Source organism: Phycodurus eques, chromosome 13, assembly GCF_024500275.1.
Source record: "Phycodurus eques isolate BA_2022a chromosome 13, UOR_Pequ_1.1, whole genome shotgun sequence".
Classification (NCBI taxonomy): domain Eukaryota; kingdom Metazoa; phylum Chordata; class Actinopteri; order Syngnathiformes; family Syngnathidae; genus Phycodurus; species Phycodurus eques.
Window position 1 is genome coordinate 16,127,961 of NC_084537.1, and position 15,562 is coordinate 16,143,522.

Here is a 15,562-nt window from a genome sequence, read left to right on the forward strand (position 1 = left end):
TTAATTAAAATGCACTTTCTGCAGTCATGGCAAAAAAAAAAAAAAAAAAAAAAAAAAAAAAAACAACTTTGTGACAAACATTTCCACTGCATGACGGGAAAGGTCAAAATTGCATTTGCCAGCCCATAAAACAGATAATTAACAGGATGAATGGGGTGTCATGGCTGTTAGGCTGAAAGCTGCAATTTGACACCAGGGCACAGCTTGGCTTTTAATTCATAATAATCGGGACGCCGCCGGACGCAAATGATGCTTTCATGAAGGGGGGTGCACGCAGGCCCGGGTCAGACTGCGGACCTCAATTTGGCGTGATTTCAATGAATCACACGATGGCTGCCGAGCGGGCAATTAGACTGCCAAGCGGGCGGGCGGGAAGAGGTTATCACTGTGAGCACTGGGAGCTTGTTTATGAGTCTTAAGTTATGAATGAAATGAGTCTAGCCAGATGAGTCACGTTTGCACGCTTATTGAACGTCCTTGCTTGAACCAGTGAGGCCTCATCAGTCCGCTCAGATCGGAAATGACACAAATTCGTTTGACATTGCATCTCTCGTGTAAAATTTACACCATCTGGACCCGTCTCGACCTTGATAAAACTGCTCCCTTATCAGTACATGTAATCAAACACATGCTGGTCTGTCCTTCAAACATTTTATGAGGATTTTGAAATTTTAAAAAACACAGATGGACTGTGGGTAACACATTGCCCTCATCCGTTCACTTTCTGTAACTTCCAACTGGGTTAAGCACCACGAGACGGGAAGTTATATAAGCACGTTAACTAGGGGTATGTTCCAGTCTCTACTGTATCTCAGCGTATGCCACGTTTTCACTTCCTCTGCATGTCAAACATTCCAATGCCTTACAGAGGCGTGTATTCATCCTCACTGTAAGAGGAAGCAAAATTAAATTTGACATCCGTGACTCTGTCCACCCCCACCCGGCGATGGCCTACCCACCCACGCTCGCCCGTGCGCTTCTTGCATCTTACGCTGCATAAGAAATCCATCCGCATGATATTTACTCCCCCGCTGCGTTCATTTCTGGAACCCTGCGGAATAATAATTCTGTTGATGTGGGGATTTGGTACATAAAATTTGGTTCAAATTAATTCCTGATATTAAAATTGAGAGACTCAAGCAATAAGATATAATATTGCGTAAAGGAATATTTTAATTAGAAGTACATTTGTAAAAAAATACATATGTATACAATACCGTTCAAAGTTTGGGGTCACATTCCCACCATCGCAACTGTAACAACATTTTTGCCAGATTATGCTCATGCTAGATTCCGATCCCTAGTATTTAACCTTGTGTCGCATTCTGTCTTGTTGCCAGTTTGTTGTATCTTGTTGTCACGGTCCAGCATTCCATGTTCTCGCCATTGACTCATAGTAAGCTTCGACACTGTTTGATTATTGTGCCTTGCCTTTTTACCTCACACTTTTGGATACTGTTACCTTTGCTGACTGCCTACCTGTGTACAGAACCCAGATTATTTATTAAACAGTGTGTTTGGGTTACTTGAATTTGGGTCCTACATCGGTTCCTGTTCATGACAATGCTGTTTATAGCCTCCACAAAGGACTACGCTATCTGAGGTTGCAATAATATGCTGTGATGTTCATGTTACATTCCTCAATTCCTTTCTTTTGATAGCATATTAGCTCTGCAACAGCATCCATCTGCTAATTCTCACATATGAATTATTCTCAGTCGAAATTGTGGAAAAAACAATCGAGTGGAACGTTCTTTTGCAGATGAACCTGACGATGAGTCAAAAAGACGAAAGCCAGCAATTTAAAACAAAGTGTCCTGAACTCGATGTTGAATTGAATGTAAAACATGTTCTGTGCTGCTTGATCAACAAAGTGGGAGGATAAGTGGTTCACAACAATGCAATAACAGTACATCACAAGGGCTCTTGTGCTAATGCTGGATATTCATCAAAGAGGATAGAACAAAACGTGTGCTGAATGCATGAATACTGGTGACACACACACAAACACACAATACACTTTCCAAGTGTGGGTCTTACAGAGCTGTAGAGCATGCCCTCGCCGTTCATGCCGATGTAGAAGCCACTCTTCACTCCCTGGATGGCCACCACTCTCAGACCCACAGGAATAAGATTAAACAGGGCTTCACAGGCAGAGTCGGGCGGTGCAGCAGTCAGAACGCGTACAGAAAAGACAAAAGGAAAAGAAGATGACAATTTAGTTTTCACTTAACTCTGATAGACATGAGAGTGTCTAATCGCTCTCCCTCTGCTGCCTTTCTGGCACTCTGACAGCAGTAAAGTGAACGGAGCAAGACGTAGACAATGGGAGGTGCAGCCACCTGCCATACGAGCATAATAGTCAAAGTTTGGCAATAAGGGGGTTTATTCATTTTCTTGTCAAACGAGATGAGCAGATTGGCTCAATAGTATTGTTTGAAGGGTCAAATTAACCTGCAACACTAAATGTATTTTATAATGAAGACAAATACACTGGGAGCTGGATTAACATGGATTTTCCTTTGATTGACAGGAACTGACAGATGTGATGATGGTGTTGCACTGAAACCTCCAGTACATTTACATATTGCATGAGTAGCAATAAAAGCAACAGTGTGTAAAATCTAAAATCATAAAGTAACAGCTTCAGAATACTTTTGATGGTACAATGCTGTGTAGTAAAGATAATAGTGTAACGTTTGACACATTAAATTTACGGATCTACAGAAATGCAGACTATTATGTCTAGTTAGCGTTTTACAAACGGAGACACGGCCACGCTTTCCCCATTGATAGGTAAAAGGCGCCGTTTCAGCTCCTACATCATTTTTGGTGCGACAGAAGGCGAGCAGTAAGGGAATCTCGCCATTCAACGTGAAAAATAAAAGATCAAATACTGAAAACCACAGCAAAATGTTAGCGGGGCTGATAGATTTAATCTGCATTGTCAACTCCTCTAGTAGTGGCTTGGCTGAAAAAGGACTTCTTTTAACAACAACAAAAAGTTACATACTACAAGCTATATTTTAATAATACAAAGAGAGGAAACTGGTAAGAAATAAAGAGTGTGTATATTTGAGGCTGGCTGTTAAGTACAATGTGGGTAATAAAATAAATAGATATTAAATGTTTAATTTAATTTGACCAAGTATATGCTAAAGCAAATATACTCATGTATTGTTCTTTTTTTCTCAATTTGGTGTCTTTCCTTAAGTTTTCTTTAGTTTTGTTAACCAACGACACAATGTCTTCAACTTCGGAGGTTTCACTCTATTTGTGTATCTCACCATAAAATGAAGAAAAATAGAAGAAGAACAATCACTTTTTATTGTCATGAACATGCATGCATGTACACGAAATTTGATCTCTGCTTCTAACCCATCACAGTGAACACATACACATGTTAGTGGAACACACTGGAGCAGGGGGCAGCTGAACCACGCAGGGAGCATTTCGGGGTATCAGTGTCTTGCTCAAGGACACCACAGCCATGAGTCCGGGGGATGTTGGCGGATGGTCCAGTCGGGGTCTTGAACCTAGGTCCCCCACAGTGGCAGGCAATGATCTTAACCATTGCACCACGGCTGCACTTAAATTAGTTGTAATTTAGTGCTGTAGTCAGCCTTAAATTAAGTATGTCCGCACTTCTCAACTGGTGCTTATGTACTATTGAAGTGTTGGATCGCTTCAGTTTCGTGATGCGACAGTTACCGTATTTTCACAACCATAGGGCGCACCATATTAAAAGGTGCAGTCTCAGTTACGGGGTCTATTTCCGTATTTAACACATACTTAAGGCGCACCGTATTATTGGCCGCAGGCATGGTAAAACATACGCTAGCTTAAAACATACGGTAGCATGTATGCACGCTAAAACAATGTTTTTAAAAAGGCGGCGGGAGCAAAACTGAGTTCGGTTGTACTTTATTGAAGTATGGTACTCATGTTATTTTTTGATCAATCCTCACCCACAAATCCATCAAAGTCCTCATCTTCTGTATCTGAAATGAACAGCTGGGCAAGTTCTCAATCAAACACGCCAGGTTCCCTCTCGTCATTGTCGGAGTCAGTCTCGTTGCCGTGCGGCTCCTCAGAAATGATGCCGGCTTTTACGAAAGGTCGAACAACAGCCCAAGCATCCACAATCCATTAACAAATTGTGGCGTAACTCGCCCGGCGCTGCCTCCTAGTCTTAGTAAAACTGTGTTCGCCATCTTTCATCCATCGCTCCACGCCGCTCGCAACTTCACTTTGAACGCCCGGTTTACACCGATGTCCAGCAGTTGGAGTTCCTTAGTCAAGACTCCCGGAATGATGGCAAGCTTCCTCACTTGCTGCACATGGCAGAGTTAGTGCACTCAGTCGAATGGTGACTTTAGACACTTCTCCCGGCTGTTCTTTGCTCATTAATCCATTGCTCGAGCTGGTCTTCCAACTTGGGCCACCTCGCCTTGTTTCCGTGTTTTGTTTTTCTTTTTTTTCCGGTGAAACTCAGCTTCGTCTTGTTGACTTGGCGAAGCTCGTTTTCCTGCTTCCTCCACTTGCGAACCATGGATTCGTTGATCTTGAATTCTCTCGTGGCTGCGGCTGCTCGATTCCCATGTTCCTCCGCGTAACTAATAGCTTGCAGTTTAAACTGTGCTTCGTAAGCGTGTCTCTTTGTAGGTGCCATTTTCGGGGGTCCTTAGCCAAACCGATGTTGTTTTGCGCAATGCACACCCTGGTGCTATATACCTACTGGGGGCGTGGCTTTAGCATCCTCCTTCACGCACCCTTCCCCCTTTACGTCCGCATGCTGTCCTCAGCCACGTCCGCTTTTCCTATGTATAATCAGCATGTCGGCAGAAAATGCTCCCAGTCAGTCAAGCTCATCACACAAAAACATTTATAGATTTTGGAACTTGGTGCACACATAAGGCGCCCCGTCCATTTTGGAGAAAATATAAGACTTTTAAGTGCGTCTTATGGTCGTGAAAATACAGTATATTGTTATATGTTGGCCTCTTGTATCAAACACGATTATTCTGTGAAGTACAAGACTCCTAAAATATCTTACAGTGCAAAATGTATCAGACAAAGGAATATCCGCAAGCAATACATCAGCACAAACTAATACAACAAAAAAGGCCGCACTCTGGCATGCAGCTATTCTGCTTTATCACAATAATGTCTGCGAGTTTTGATCAGATTTGCCTGACTCTGCAAAATAAGCAAGGCGCCTCAGAGTCGTTATCGCATTTAGTTATCTTTGAATGCTGATTAGTGCCAGAGTGCTGCACTAAAACACAGAGACAAGCAGAATTTACTTGTGTCCACATATTCAAAACTGTTATAACCGCGGCATAATGTGCTGCTGTTAAATCCTCGTAAATCACAGTGAGATGCCCCGTGATGGCAGCACATTTTAATATTTAAATCATCATGGAAGGCACTCACGAAGATGACCTAAACTCTCCTTGAAGATGTTGATCACAGCAAAGATAGAAAACGGATTATTAGGAATTCTCATCATCCAGGTCACTGGTTATCTGGAAACTTCACATTGGAGGCAATTTACTTCTTTTCCATTCATTAACATACCTAACAGTCATTGCTATCTCTGTGGCTTCACTTCGACTGAATGCGAGGACAGGACTGTGACTTTCATGGACTTTGCTTCCGGATGGAGTGTGAAGGGACATTCTCTATGCACTGCAGGTTTTCCCTGTGTCGTGGGGATGATTTTTCGATGAGTGGCTATGGGGAGCATCAGATAAGGCTGGTGGGAACGAGTGCATACAGTACGTGCCAACGCAAGACTGTCCTCCGAGGAGATTCGATTTCGCTCAATAAGTATCGATGGCTACTCAGGACCGTCGATGGTGGAAATGTGGCCCCTGGCCACTGACACTGCTGATTCACACAGGCAACTGTTATAGTAATGTATACCCTTGAGGCGCACACATTGCAAAGACGCCCGCGCCCTAAATTCTTAACTCTCGTCTGAATAATTTTTTTTCTACCGGTGTCCCTTGGTTACCCTCTGTCTGTTCTCGAGCCAAACTCTCTTTGCCTTCCAACACTGCTGCATTTGTCACTTTGATGGCCGGATGCGTCTCTTGCAGTTCTTCACAGTGTTCCACAAAGTTTCTGGTATTCAGCTCCATTCTGGAAAAAGGTTGTGAGCACTTTTCCAAGGTTAAATTTAATCCCATTTAAGGGACTGACAATTCTTCAAGCTTTTCGTGCACCTTACAGTTGTGTGACGTTAAAAATGTTCTACAGTTTGTTAGGTTGAATTTCGTTTTAACTTTACATCTTTGCAGTAACTCTTAAGTAAGAGTAGAGGAGTAAGTGAGGCTGTTGACCTTGAAATTGTGATGTTTTTTTTAATAGCTACGACCACTACAAATACTGCATATTTTCTAAAACTGAAATAAATATTACAGTCATCTATGGAGTAGCTCACTGGCCTGATTTGGTCCAGGCAGCGTGGGTTGAGTTCCAACTCAGTGATGTGAACTTGACCACGTATGTCGTTGTTATAAATACAAAACGTGTAATTCTCTTTAAACTTCAACTGGGAATGGCATTAATGGCATTAAACAGCATTAATGGCATTAATGGCATTAAACAGCTTTTAATGAATTATTGAATAATTCTATCTGCCAAACTGCTGTTTGTTGTGAAGTAATTTGCGTTCACTGCCACCATGCAGTATCTAAAATTTTTGCTCGCAAGTCAACGAAAAACAATCTGCAGAACGACGGTCCTGATAGTGGTCCGTGGAGAGCTAAGTAGTTTATCTTAGGTAGGACTTGACAACCACCGTCTTAACCGATTACTTTAGGTTGCACTTAGTTCACCCTGAATATTAATAGTTTAGCCTTTCATGACATTTTGGACAATTCACTTCCAATTTTGTGAGAAAAACTGCGGCAAGCCACAAGTGCACAAAGCACCGTCTATGAAAATGAAAGTCAAGGTCACATACCCAAATTTAAGGAGCGACAAAAACCCCTCTGTGTATTCCACAAAGTCTCCATCAATTTTAACTGTGTGGCTTGAGAAACCGTTCCAAATTACCACCTGGGTGCCTTGTTTCATTCCATCTATCACCTGCGAGCATCAGACACAGATGGAGTGTGAAGGTGTCATAACCAATAAGCAATATCTTTCACTGTGTGCTGGCAATTACTGAAGTGGATCAAGGGATGGCGATGAAATTAATAACGGCTCAGATGTCTTAAAATGGCTGTTAATTTATTGAATGAGGTTTCGCAGCCTTCAACATTGAAGGCTGTCACACTTACCTCTGTATTTACAAGAGGTAGCCATCTGTATATATTCATTTTACAAGCTACTGAATGTTGCAGTTGGGTTGTTGCACCTCCCCCCACCCCTCCATCTTAAAGTCTTTCAGTGCACAAATTGAGCAAGTCATAAAAAGTGTCATTGTAATGCACTTCAGGTTTAGGTCACACCCAGTATGCAGGTCGCATCGTGCCCATCATTACCATCGGTTCTGTAGAATCCCCGCTGAAAATAAATTACAGTTTCCGTCTGCTGCTGAAGATGTTGCAGGTCAGAGAGGAGCATGGTTCAAGGCTGGAGGGGTAATCTCTTATTCAAATAAACCGTTCTCTCAATCAATACATCCGTGCTGGATCTGAATACAAAAGTCTCTGTGCACCTCGAGCTTCCTCCAGCACTCCCTTCATTTTCTTCTTCTTTTTTTCTATCTACCTTCAAACTGTCTGCGCTTGCGGCACCACATATGGAGAATTATTTATTGGGTACAAACGGAGATGGTGGTATTTTTAGTTTCTTGCGGCTGAATTATTCACCGCGGCCCTTCATCCCTGGGCTGACATCGCTGCTTAACGAGAGGATTACCTCAAGGCGGGGAAGCCCTCAACATACTACAAAAACCTCTAGAATACAACAGATGCCCCTAAACAGAAACCCATTTTAAGTGCATAGAGGAAGCGCCATCGATACGTTTTTCACTGAACTGTCTTTCCCCTTGTGTTGTAATCCTTCTCTTTTTCGAACAACCCTGCCTTGACACTAATGTATAAGTGGTTCACACTGAGGGTTTATCCTCATAAAACATGGAAAAAATGACAGTGAGATCTTGTACTTTCCACCAGAAGGCTGCCTGAGTCCAGAAGCTTTGGCAAGATGTTTTCTGACAAGAAAGATCATGATTGGTTTCCTGTCTGGCTTCACTCCAGACGTGGAGAGAATTCTACTGTAACATATGATTTCCCCTTATCGTTCATATCATAGAAAACTATTCGAAAAAGGCAGCATGTACTCGAACAGTGGAACAATTTCTCCTCCAAGATCCAAAACAAATTCCCAAAGAAGAAACAATTGGAATAAAAATAATCTGTTCCACTGTCACGATCCTAAAACCTTTATTGCAGTACAGAATATCTTTGGGTTATTACACCTATGCTATCACTGAAGAATAATTTCTTTATCATGAACCCATCACAGTCACCAGTTGTGTCAGTAGCTGTAGTGGCATCACCAAAAACAAAATCCAATGAAAAAGTTAAACACAATTGTTGAGTTAATCGTTTAAACCCACCGCACACAGAGCGACGCGGTAGAGTTGTTGCAGGGAGGAAACTGCGGTAATAATCACACTTGCCTCAGTGTTCAATTCATCTAAATAATATGACCTGTACAATCATGAGGCATAAGTCATAGTAAAACAAGGCAGTGATGCAACAGCCAGTTATACTCTTCACATTGTTTACAGCATCTGGATGTGGGAAGTAAATTGTTTTTAAAGGGTTGGATTTGAATTTATGAACCTGATCTAAGGTGAAACTATCCCTTCATGTTACGACTGCAAAATGAGTTGCAGAAAATATGCCATTGTACCGTAATAATACATACTTTGTCAACATATTTGGGTGTTATTTATTGGTTCTAAGAATGATTTAAGGGCTCCACTCACTGTTGTCGCTGTTCTCGTCCTTGCTGCCATCAATGGTTCCGTCCGGCTTCACCTGCAGGTAGAAGCCCTGCTGGCTGAACAATCGTGTCACGATGCCTTTCAGCTGTGGCTCTGCAACACGTACACATACCCACACACGCACACACACAACACACACATCGGCCCAAGCCACAATCCCACCCCCCGGCCCAGCAAGAATATGTCAGAGAAAAATATTAACACAAATAATTTTTTACACTTAAGTCCAGCATCAAACAAATAAAAAGCATTTATAGTGGAGGCTGTAGTGGGAACCACAAAAACAGAATGTGTTACGAATACATTTGATGACAATATATTCACATCCACCCTTTTACTTACCAACCGATCACCAATACTGATTCGTAATTAGACAACTGTTTTACCATGTGGTGATGTTATAACTCCCTCTGACAAAACATGCAGTAACGATGCATGTGCATTTTATTTGTAATGCATCTCACTTGATGGGAGGTTCAACAGGCAGGTTTGACTGACGGATTCCGGCGCTATTTCTTAATCTAAAAGTTTCCAGAGTTTTTTCATTACGATAACCCTGAACCGACCTCCAACTTGGAGGCTGTGTCATCTGGTGCCTCGCCAGGGTTCTGCCAGGGAGAGCAGGCGGTGGAGGTGGGGGTAACAGAGATCAGGTTCAATAACCACTGGGCGTTTGGCAATGCCAGGGAGAGAACGGATGTCTAAGAAACCGAATAGTCCTGTTTGATAAGGTTTGAGGCCGGTAATACATTCCCCCCCCCCCACCCCTACCCCAGCCCCCCACAACGGATGAGTCTTTCGGGGGAGGAAGCACAGAGACAAACAAAACAAATTATTTTGTATTCTCTGGCTGACAAAGCGAACAAATTATGCAGTTTGTCACAGCAGATTTGTGGAAGATCTGCTAACATTTGCACTTATTTTCGGAAGGCCTGTATCACCCACAGAAATGTGGGATGGCATGCATAAGTGGACTGCATATGCCTAAAACCACATTCTGCCAACAAAAAGGGGTAGAATGGTAATATATATATATATATATATATATATATATATATATATATATATATATATAATAGAAGGTGCTCAAGATGAGAAACTTATTATTCCAATGTATGGAAGAAAGCCTTAAGGGAAAGCTACAAGTAAAATGTCTCTGGAGCAGTATTCCAAGCTCCATAGGCTGAAAATGTCCCTTGTGCAACATGTTCTGATATATAAATATTATCCGAGTAAAAGAATATCAGCAAGCCTAATTATCCTCCAAGGTCATAACAAACTTTGAGGTCAGTCAATTCAAAGGAAGCAACACAGAGCCCCCAATTTCTTTCACTACAGCTCTCGAGAGCCGAAGTCTCAGGATCCAGACTACTGAACACGGTTCTTTCAACTTTTATGTCACGCTGATGTCAGCTCATCATGGGCCATCTGCTGCAGGCACAGCAGGCCCATGAAGAAGAGGGATGTGGGTCCGGAACATAAAAAAATATGGAGGGAAAAGGTGGAAGCAGCCACTGTGACCTCATCCTATGGTTTGTGTTAAGACTGTAACAATACACCAAGGTTAAGATTCAATTTGTATCTCAATTCTCTAAGTCATGGGCCAAAATTTCGAAGAGTTCTCCAAGTCGACGTGTCAAAATTAACGTGACATTTCAAACGGTATCTCCCGCCCTAAAAACTTGACTGAAATAGCTCAGTTTATTTTGAGAAGAACCGTGTAGGCAGTAGTCATGTACTTTACTTATCAATTATTTTTTTTCAATTTGTTATGGAGGATTTTTAAGGTATTTGAAGTGGTCATTCTATGTATTTTTGAAAATTCCACAAAGACAGCGGGCACTTGTCACGTTGCTACTGGATTGGAGGCACACACTCTGGGAGTTTGAATGGGTTTTTATCTTAGAGTATTAGAGTATTTTCAGTTTTGATACTGTGCATTGAGTTTGGCATGATGGCTGTGCTCTGGCTACGCTTATTTCAGTCGAACCCGGCACCGTGTACCACAGGGGCCACTTGTCAATCACAGTAACCACACCCCTTTTAAAGTGGGCCCATGTGGTCGTAATTTACATCGAGTTATGTTGTAAAAGACGAGTCAATGATTCCATAAACTTATCAGTTACATGCATGGAGGCATACAATTCAAGCTGATTTTTTTGTTTCCACTCAACTAGGTTGCCCTTGTGCGTCCTTAAAAATAACGCTGTTCTGGAGCATTTTGGATAAGGGAGCCCAGACCAGAGCTAATGACAAAATTATTATTTGTTTCAGAAAATTAACTGCAGTAAGTATGACCAAATCTTAACCTCACTATCAGAGGTAAAGTAGGAATCAATTACATCTACAACTTGTCCCAATAGTCACCATACACTTCATTTTTTCCATTTCCGTCCAGGTATCATTTGGGCAGACGTGAGGCAATCAGCATTTGACAGCTTGGTCTTTTGTCTTTTTGGAAAGCATTATAATTCTCTCGCATATAACTCACCATTTGACAATGGAGCAGCATTACAAAATTACAGAAAATTCAGTCCAGTGCTTCCCTTCAAGTTAGACATTCCCTCGCTTTGCGCAAACTCCTGCTGTAGGAGTGGTTTTCATCGGTGGCAGTAGTTGCAGGCCTTCTGCTGCGTGGTCTGGCAAGAATAGATCCTTTTTCAAGAAACCTCCCATGGATAGTGTAATTTTCTACACGATGGAGCAGTGTGACGACCACCAAGAAGCGTCTCAAACTGCCACTGAACTGCAGTCGAGGACAGAAAACTTTCTTGCCAGGTTGCAATTTGGCAACATTGCTCAAATGTCAATTAGCGAGCCATGGGCCACTTGCAAAAACTGCAAAGCCCATGCTGTCAAATGCCTCATGTCTGTTGGCATAATACCGGAAATAAAATCCAATAAATTAAGTTTATAGACTTTAGAAGGTACCTTTTGTTTACAAGTTCCAAAGTTGTGAAATTTAAGGATACAAACGCAATAAATTTGAGAGACCCATCAAAGCAAAAACCCATTGTAAAGGAAATACAGGGGGTGCTCGGTTTACGATGATCCCGACATACGCACTTTCGAGGTTACGAGTAGCGTGCAATTAACCAGTTTGCACAGCAGCATAAGGCTTGCTCAGTTACCACCATACGTACTGTTTTTCATTTGATTTCATTCATTCATTGGATTTGGTTTTATATTTGTGGCCTAGAAGTGTTTTTCATACAAATATTTACTGCAATTTTGACTTGTGGATAAATCCGGTTACGTTTCCATCACAGAAATGGAACGTCATTGTAATCCAAGCACCCCTGTAAAAAGATGTTCCAAAGTTAAACTGTTACCATCGTAAATTTGCATGCCTCGTGTTCACAGAGACCTACTTGACTGTGGGGTTTTTTTTGTTTGTTTTTTTTTTGCATTGTTTGGACATGTGCGGGCAGGACTGACAGAAAGGTCCTTGTTGACACATTGCTAATGTTGAATTCGATGATAAACTTTTGAGATTTCACAAAAAAAAAAAAAAAAAAAACGCTTTCATTAACAGTTCAATAAAACAACTCTCAGAGATGTGCAGAGGTGAACCCATGTAATAGGTTCACATCTACTCAACCGTACATCAACCAACACATCAATCCCCAACTCACCTACCCCTGGGGGCCATCCATTCCTGAAACGAGCCCTTCATCATCCATCACAGGCTGGGTGAGGTGAATGTGTGTGCTTTTGTGTGCGTGAGAGCGCACAGGAGTGCACACACGTCAGTAAATTACATGCGATAAGCACACGTCCATTAAAGCGTGTGACCATCGTTGACTGGCTCATCAGTTCTGATCATTTAACAGTGAGTGTGTACAAACAAAAACTCCAAACTACACGACAGTGTAATGAATGTCATTGTGTGTATGTGTGTAGAGTGATGGCTGACAGCAGCCAGGATAAAAAGGTTAATACACGTACTTCATACTAAACAGGACAATACATTTAGGCACGCTGACAAATGGTGTCATGGCCGTGAAATGGTGAATGATCACCTGTTCTAATAGCGAGACACGCACACACACACACCATATTCATCAACAGCAATATACACCTACACTAGAGCTCGACACACACAATATTTACAGACTTCGGAGGAGCGAGGGTTTGATCCAGCATTGACCAAAAATAAAGAGAAGCAGAAATCAAATGAGGAGGCAGAGCCAAACCTTTTTTTTTTAGACAGCCACACAGAGAGATGAGAAGACCCAAAAAAATAGCAAAGAAGTCAGCAATCAGACAGGCGTTGAAGCCCAACGGAGCCCCCCCTTTCCTCTATATGTACACCTCCCCACCACCCCCATTGACCCAAAAAAGAGGGGGGGGGTGGGGGTGGGAGGAGTTGACATGGGCGCAAGATGAAGTGGAGACGAGAAGAAACACAGCACACACAGATGGAGGCTGAGCTACTGACCTAGCCTGCAGCCCTTATGGGACACCTGTGGAGGTTTCGAGGGTGCATCTTACGAAGTACGGGGGGTGGTTGGGACAGAAGGAGAAACAATCTTTTAAAACAGGCAGATTTGATTTATCAGGAGAAAAAAAAGTCCCGTGAATCGGCTTGTAGGAGCAAAACTACGTCAAGGGGGTTCACATTCATCACGGTCTTACGGTGTCATGTAATGTCCAGGAATTACCTACCTGCCAAATAGTGCCATTTTATGGCAGGGGGATTGTTTATTGGCACCGGTCCATACGAGGTTTTAATCAGTCTGGCTTTGTCTGTCTGCGGGACTCTCCCATATAACTGGGGGTGACTTACATCTGTGCACCAACACAGAACCGTCGTGTAGCATCAATAAAAGCCGAGTAGCTCTTAATCACTGAGGCCATACCTCCCTTCACTGCAGTCAAGCTCCCACTCTCTCCAATAAACATTTACCATTAAAACATTTAATCTGAAAAGAGCCTTGTGGTGCACTGCGGTGCAACTTATCCGGCTCCTCTGGAAACCCCCCATCACCATTCTTTTGGAATTAGGCAATTGAGAGCTTTGAGGGTGTTCTAGTTGTTTACGGGAGACATGCACAGCAAAAAAAAAATAAAATTAAAATTAAAAACTACTCGAGCATTCTGATCAAGGCAATGAGGTTGATGTCACAGCCGAGACATGTTATTTACATCCAGGTCGATATGCACGGCGGGAATGGAACAGGTGTATTTTTTGTAATGGTGTAATATATTCATCTTTTTTCGCACCACGAAGAAATTCTACGTTCTGTGGTTCAGATGGGAGCCAGTGACTGCAGCACAATGCCTCTGCTGCTCCGAAGAGGAGCGGGGAGGGTTTGGGCTGGGTTCGGTTGGGGGGCGGGGGAGGGGGCCGAGGGAGTCCATTCGCACACATTGCGCGCATCGGGTGTGGTGGGGAGTGGGGGTGTGTATTGGTCGGAGTACTGCACTGACCTGGTCGCCGGCGCACGGGTCTTTTCTTGCCGCTGCAGAAGCGCACTTTGCTGAAGACCCCCAAAAAATGCCTCTCGCATAGAGAGCGGGGGTCCTTGCTGGGGCTGGGTCGACGCTTGGACGTGGACACCCGGTCGCTGTTCGACTCCCTCGCCTGGCGCTTCTGGCGGATCAGAGAGCTGGCGATCGCGGCCATCTCCCCGAACCGAGTTAAAAAAACACCCAAGAGTCTAGTTCGGCTTAGAGGAAAAGCTGCTGCAGAATTATTCTGAGGGTCCAAAAGATGCTTCAACCAAATGTCATGCTGATGAGGAACTCTGAGTCCGGAACATCATTGAGATTTGGGTTGTATCTGCGCGCGATGTAGAAGAACTTAGTTGCAGTGTCGGGACTGACTATCAATCTATACACTGGACAAGTGCATGCACACATGCAACAGTGTTGATAAGTTGCGTGTCACTGGAGAGCTTCTGCCTTTCGGTATTCCAGGTGAACAGCGCCGTGTCTGACCAGCACGGTTCCCAATCCTTCAGCTGCACACCCAGCCTTCTGGGCTTCCTTTTAACAATTCTTCAAAATGGACTACCAAAAACTAAAAAACATGTTCCTTTGGGTATTTAATCCGTGTAGATGAATGGCAGACGCAGTGGCTCTGCACGCCACTGTACAAGGAGCCTAAATGAGCCCGTGCAAGCACCCTGCACGCTCCGGTTCCGACGATGGCACCTCTCAATGCAACGGAGAGTGAGGGTGGGAAAAGAAAAAAAAGGGGGGATCAGCTGTAAAGGGTGCTGCAGAGATGTGATAGAAGCCTGCAGGAGGGTAAAGAGGTGGGAGGGGGTGCAGATTTTCGTATCAAAAGCAACAATTAGTTTCACAGGACCGCGAAAAAGAGAGTGGCATCATTCCTCGGTGTGTCCCGCTGCGTGGACGCTGTGGGTTTGTTCCATTGCCGACAGAGAAAGTGAACGCTCCATAGACCGCCTCACCCTCTTCCTCCCCCTCCTGCTCCTCCTCATCCCCGCTCTCCCTTTCTCTCCAACTCTTTTAACGCAATCATACGTGATTGTATTAGGAATTCTCACAGCCATGCAATAAGAGAGTGTTGGTGGTAGCGTGAGCGAGACAATAAAAAAATTATCACAAGAAATGTGCAAC

The 15,562-nt window shown here is 43.2% G+C and overlaps 1 protein-coding gene across 2 annotated transcripts in view; it reads right to left on the minus strand.

Annotated features, from left to right (window-relative positions):
* Window positions 1-14,683, minus strand: part of fgf12a (fibroblast growth factor 12a) — a 30,656-nt gene extending 15,973 nt beyond the window's left edge. The window contains exons 1-4 of one of the 2 annotated variants that reach the window (XM_061693805.1): window positions 14,405-14,683; window positions 13,413-13,460; window positions 8,954-9,064; window positions 2,041-2,144 (exon numbers count right to left, since the gene is read on the minus strand). In XM_061693805.1, coding sequence (XP_061549789.1) covers window positions 2,041-2,144; window positions 8,954-9,064; window positions 13,413-13,460; window positions 14,405-14,600 — 459 coding nt within the window. In that variant the 5' untranslated portion in view covers window positions 14,601-14,683. The remainder of the gene's footprint in view (window positions 1-2,040; window positions 2,145-8,953; window positions 9,065-13,412; window positions 13,461-14,404) is intronic. The other variant, XM_061693804.1, reaches the window with a different exon arrangement.
* Between the last annotated feature and the right edge of the window lie 879 nt (window positions 14,684-15,562).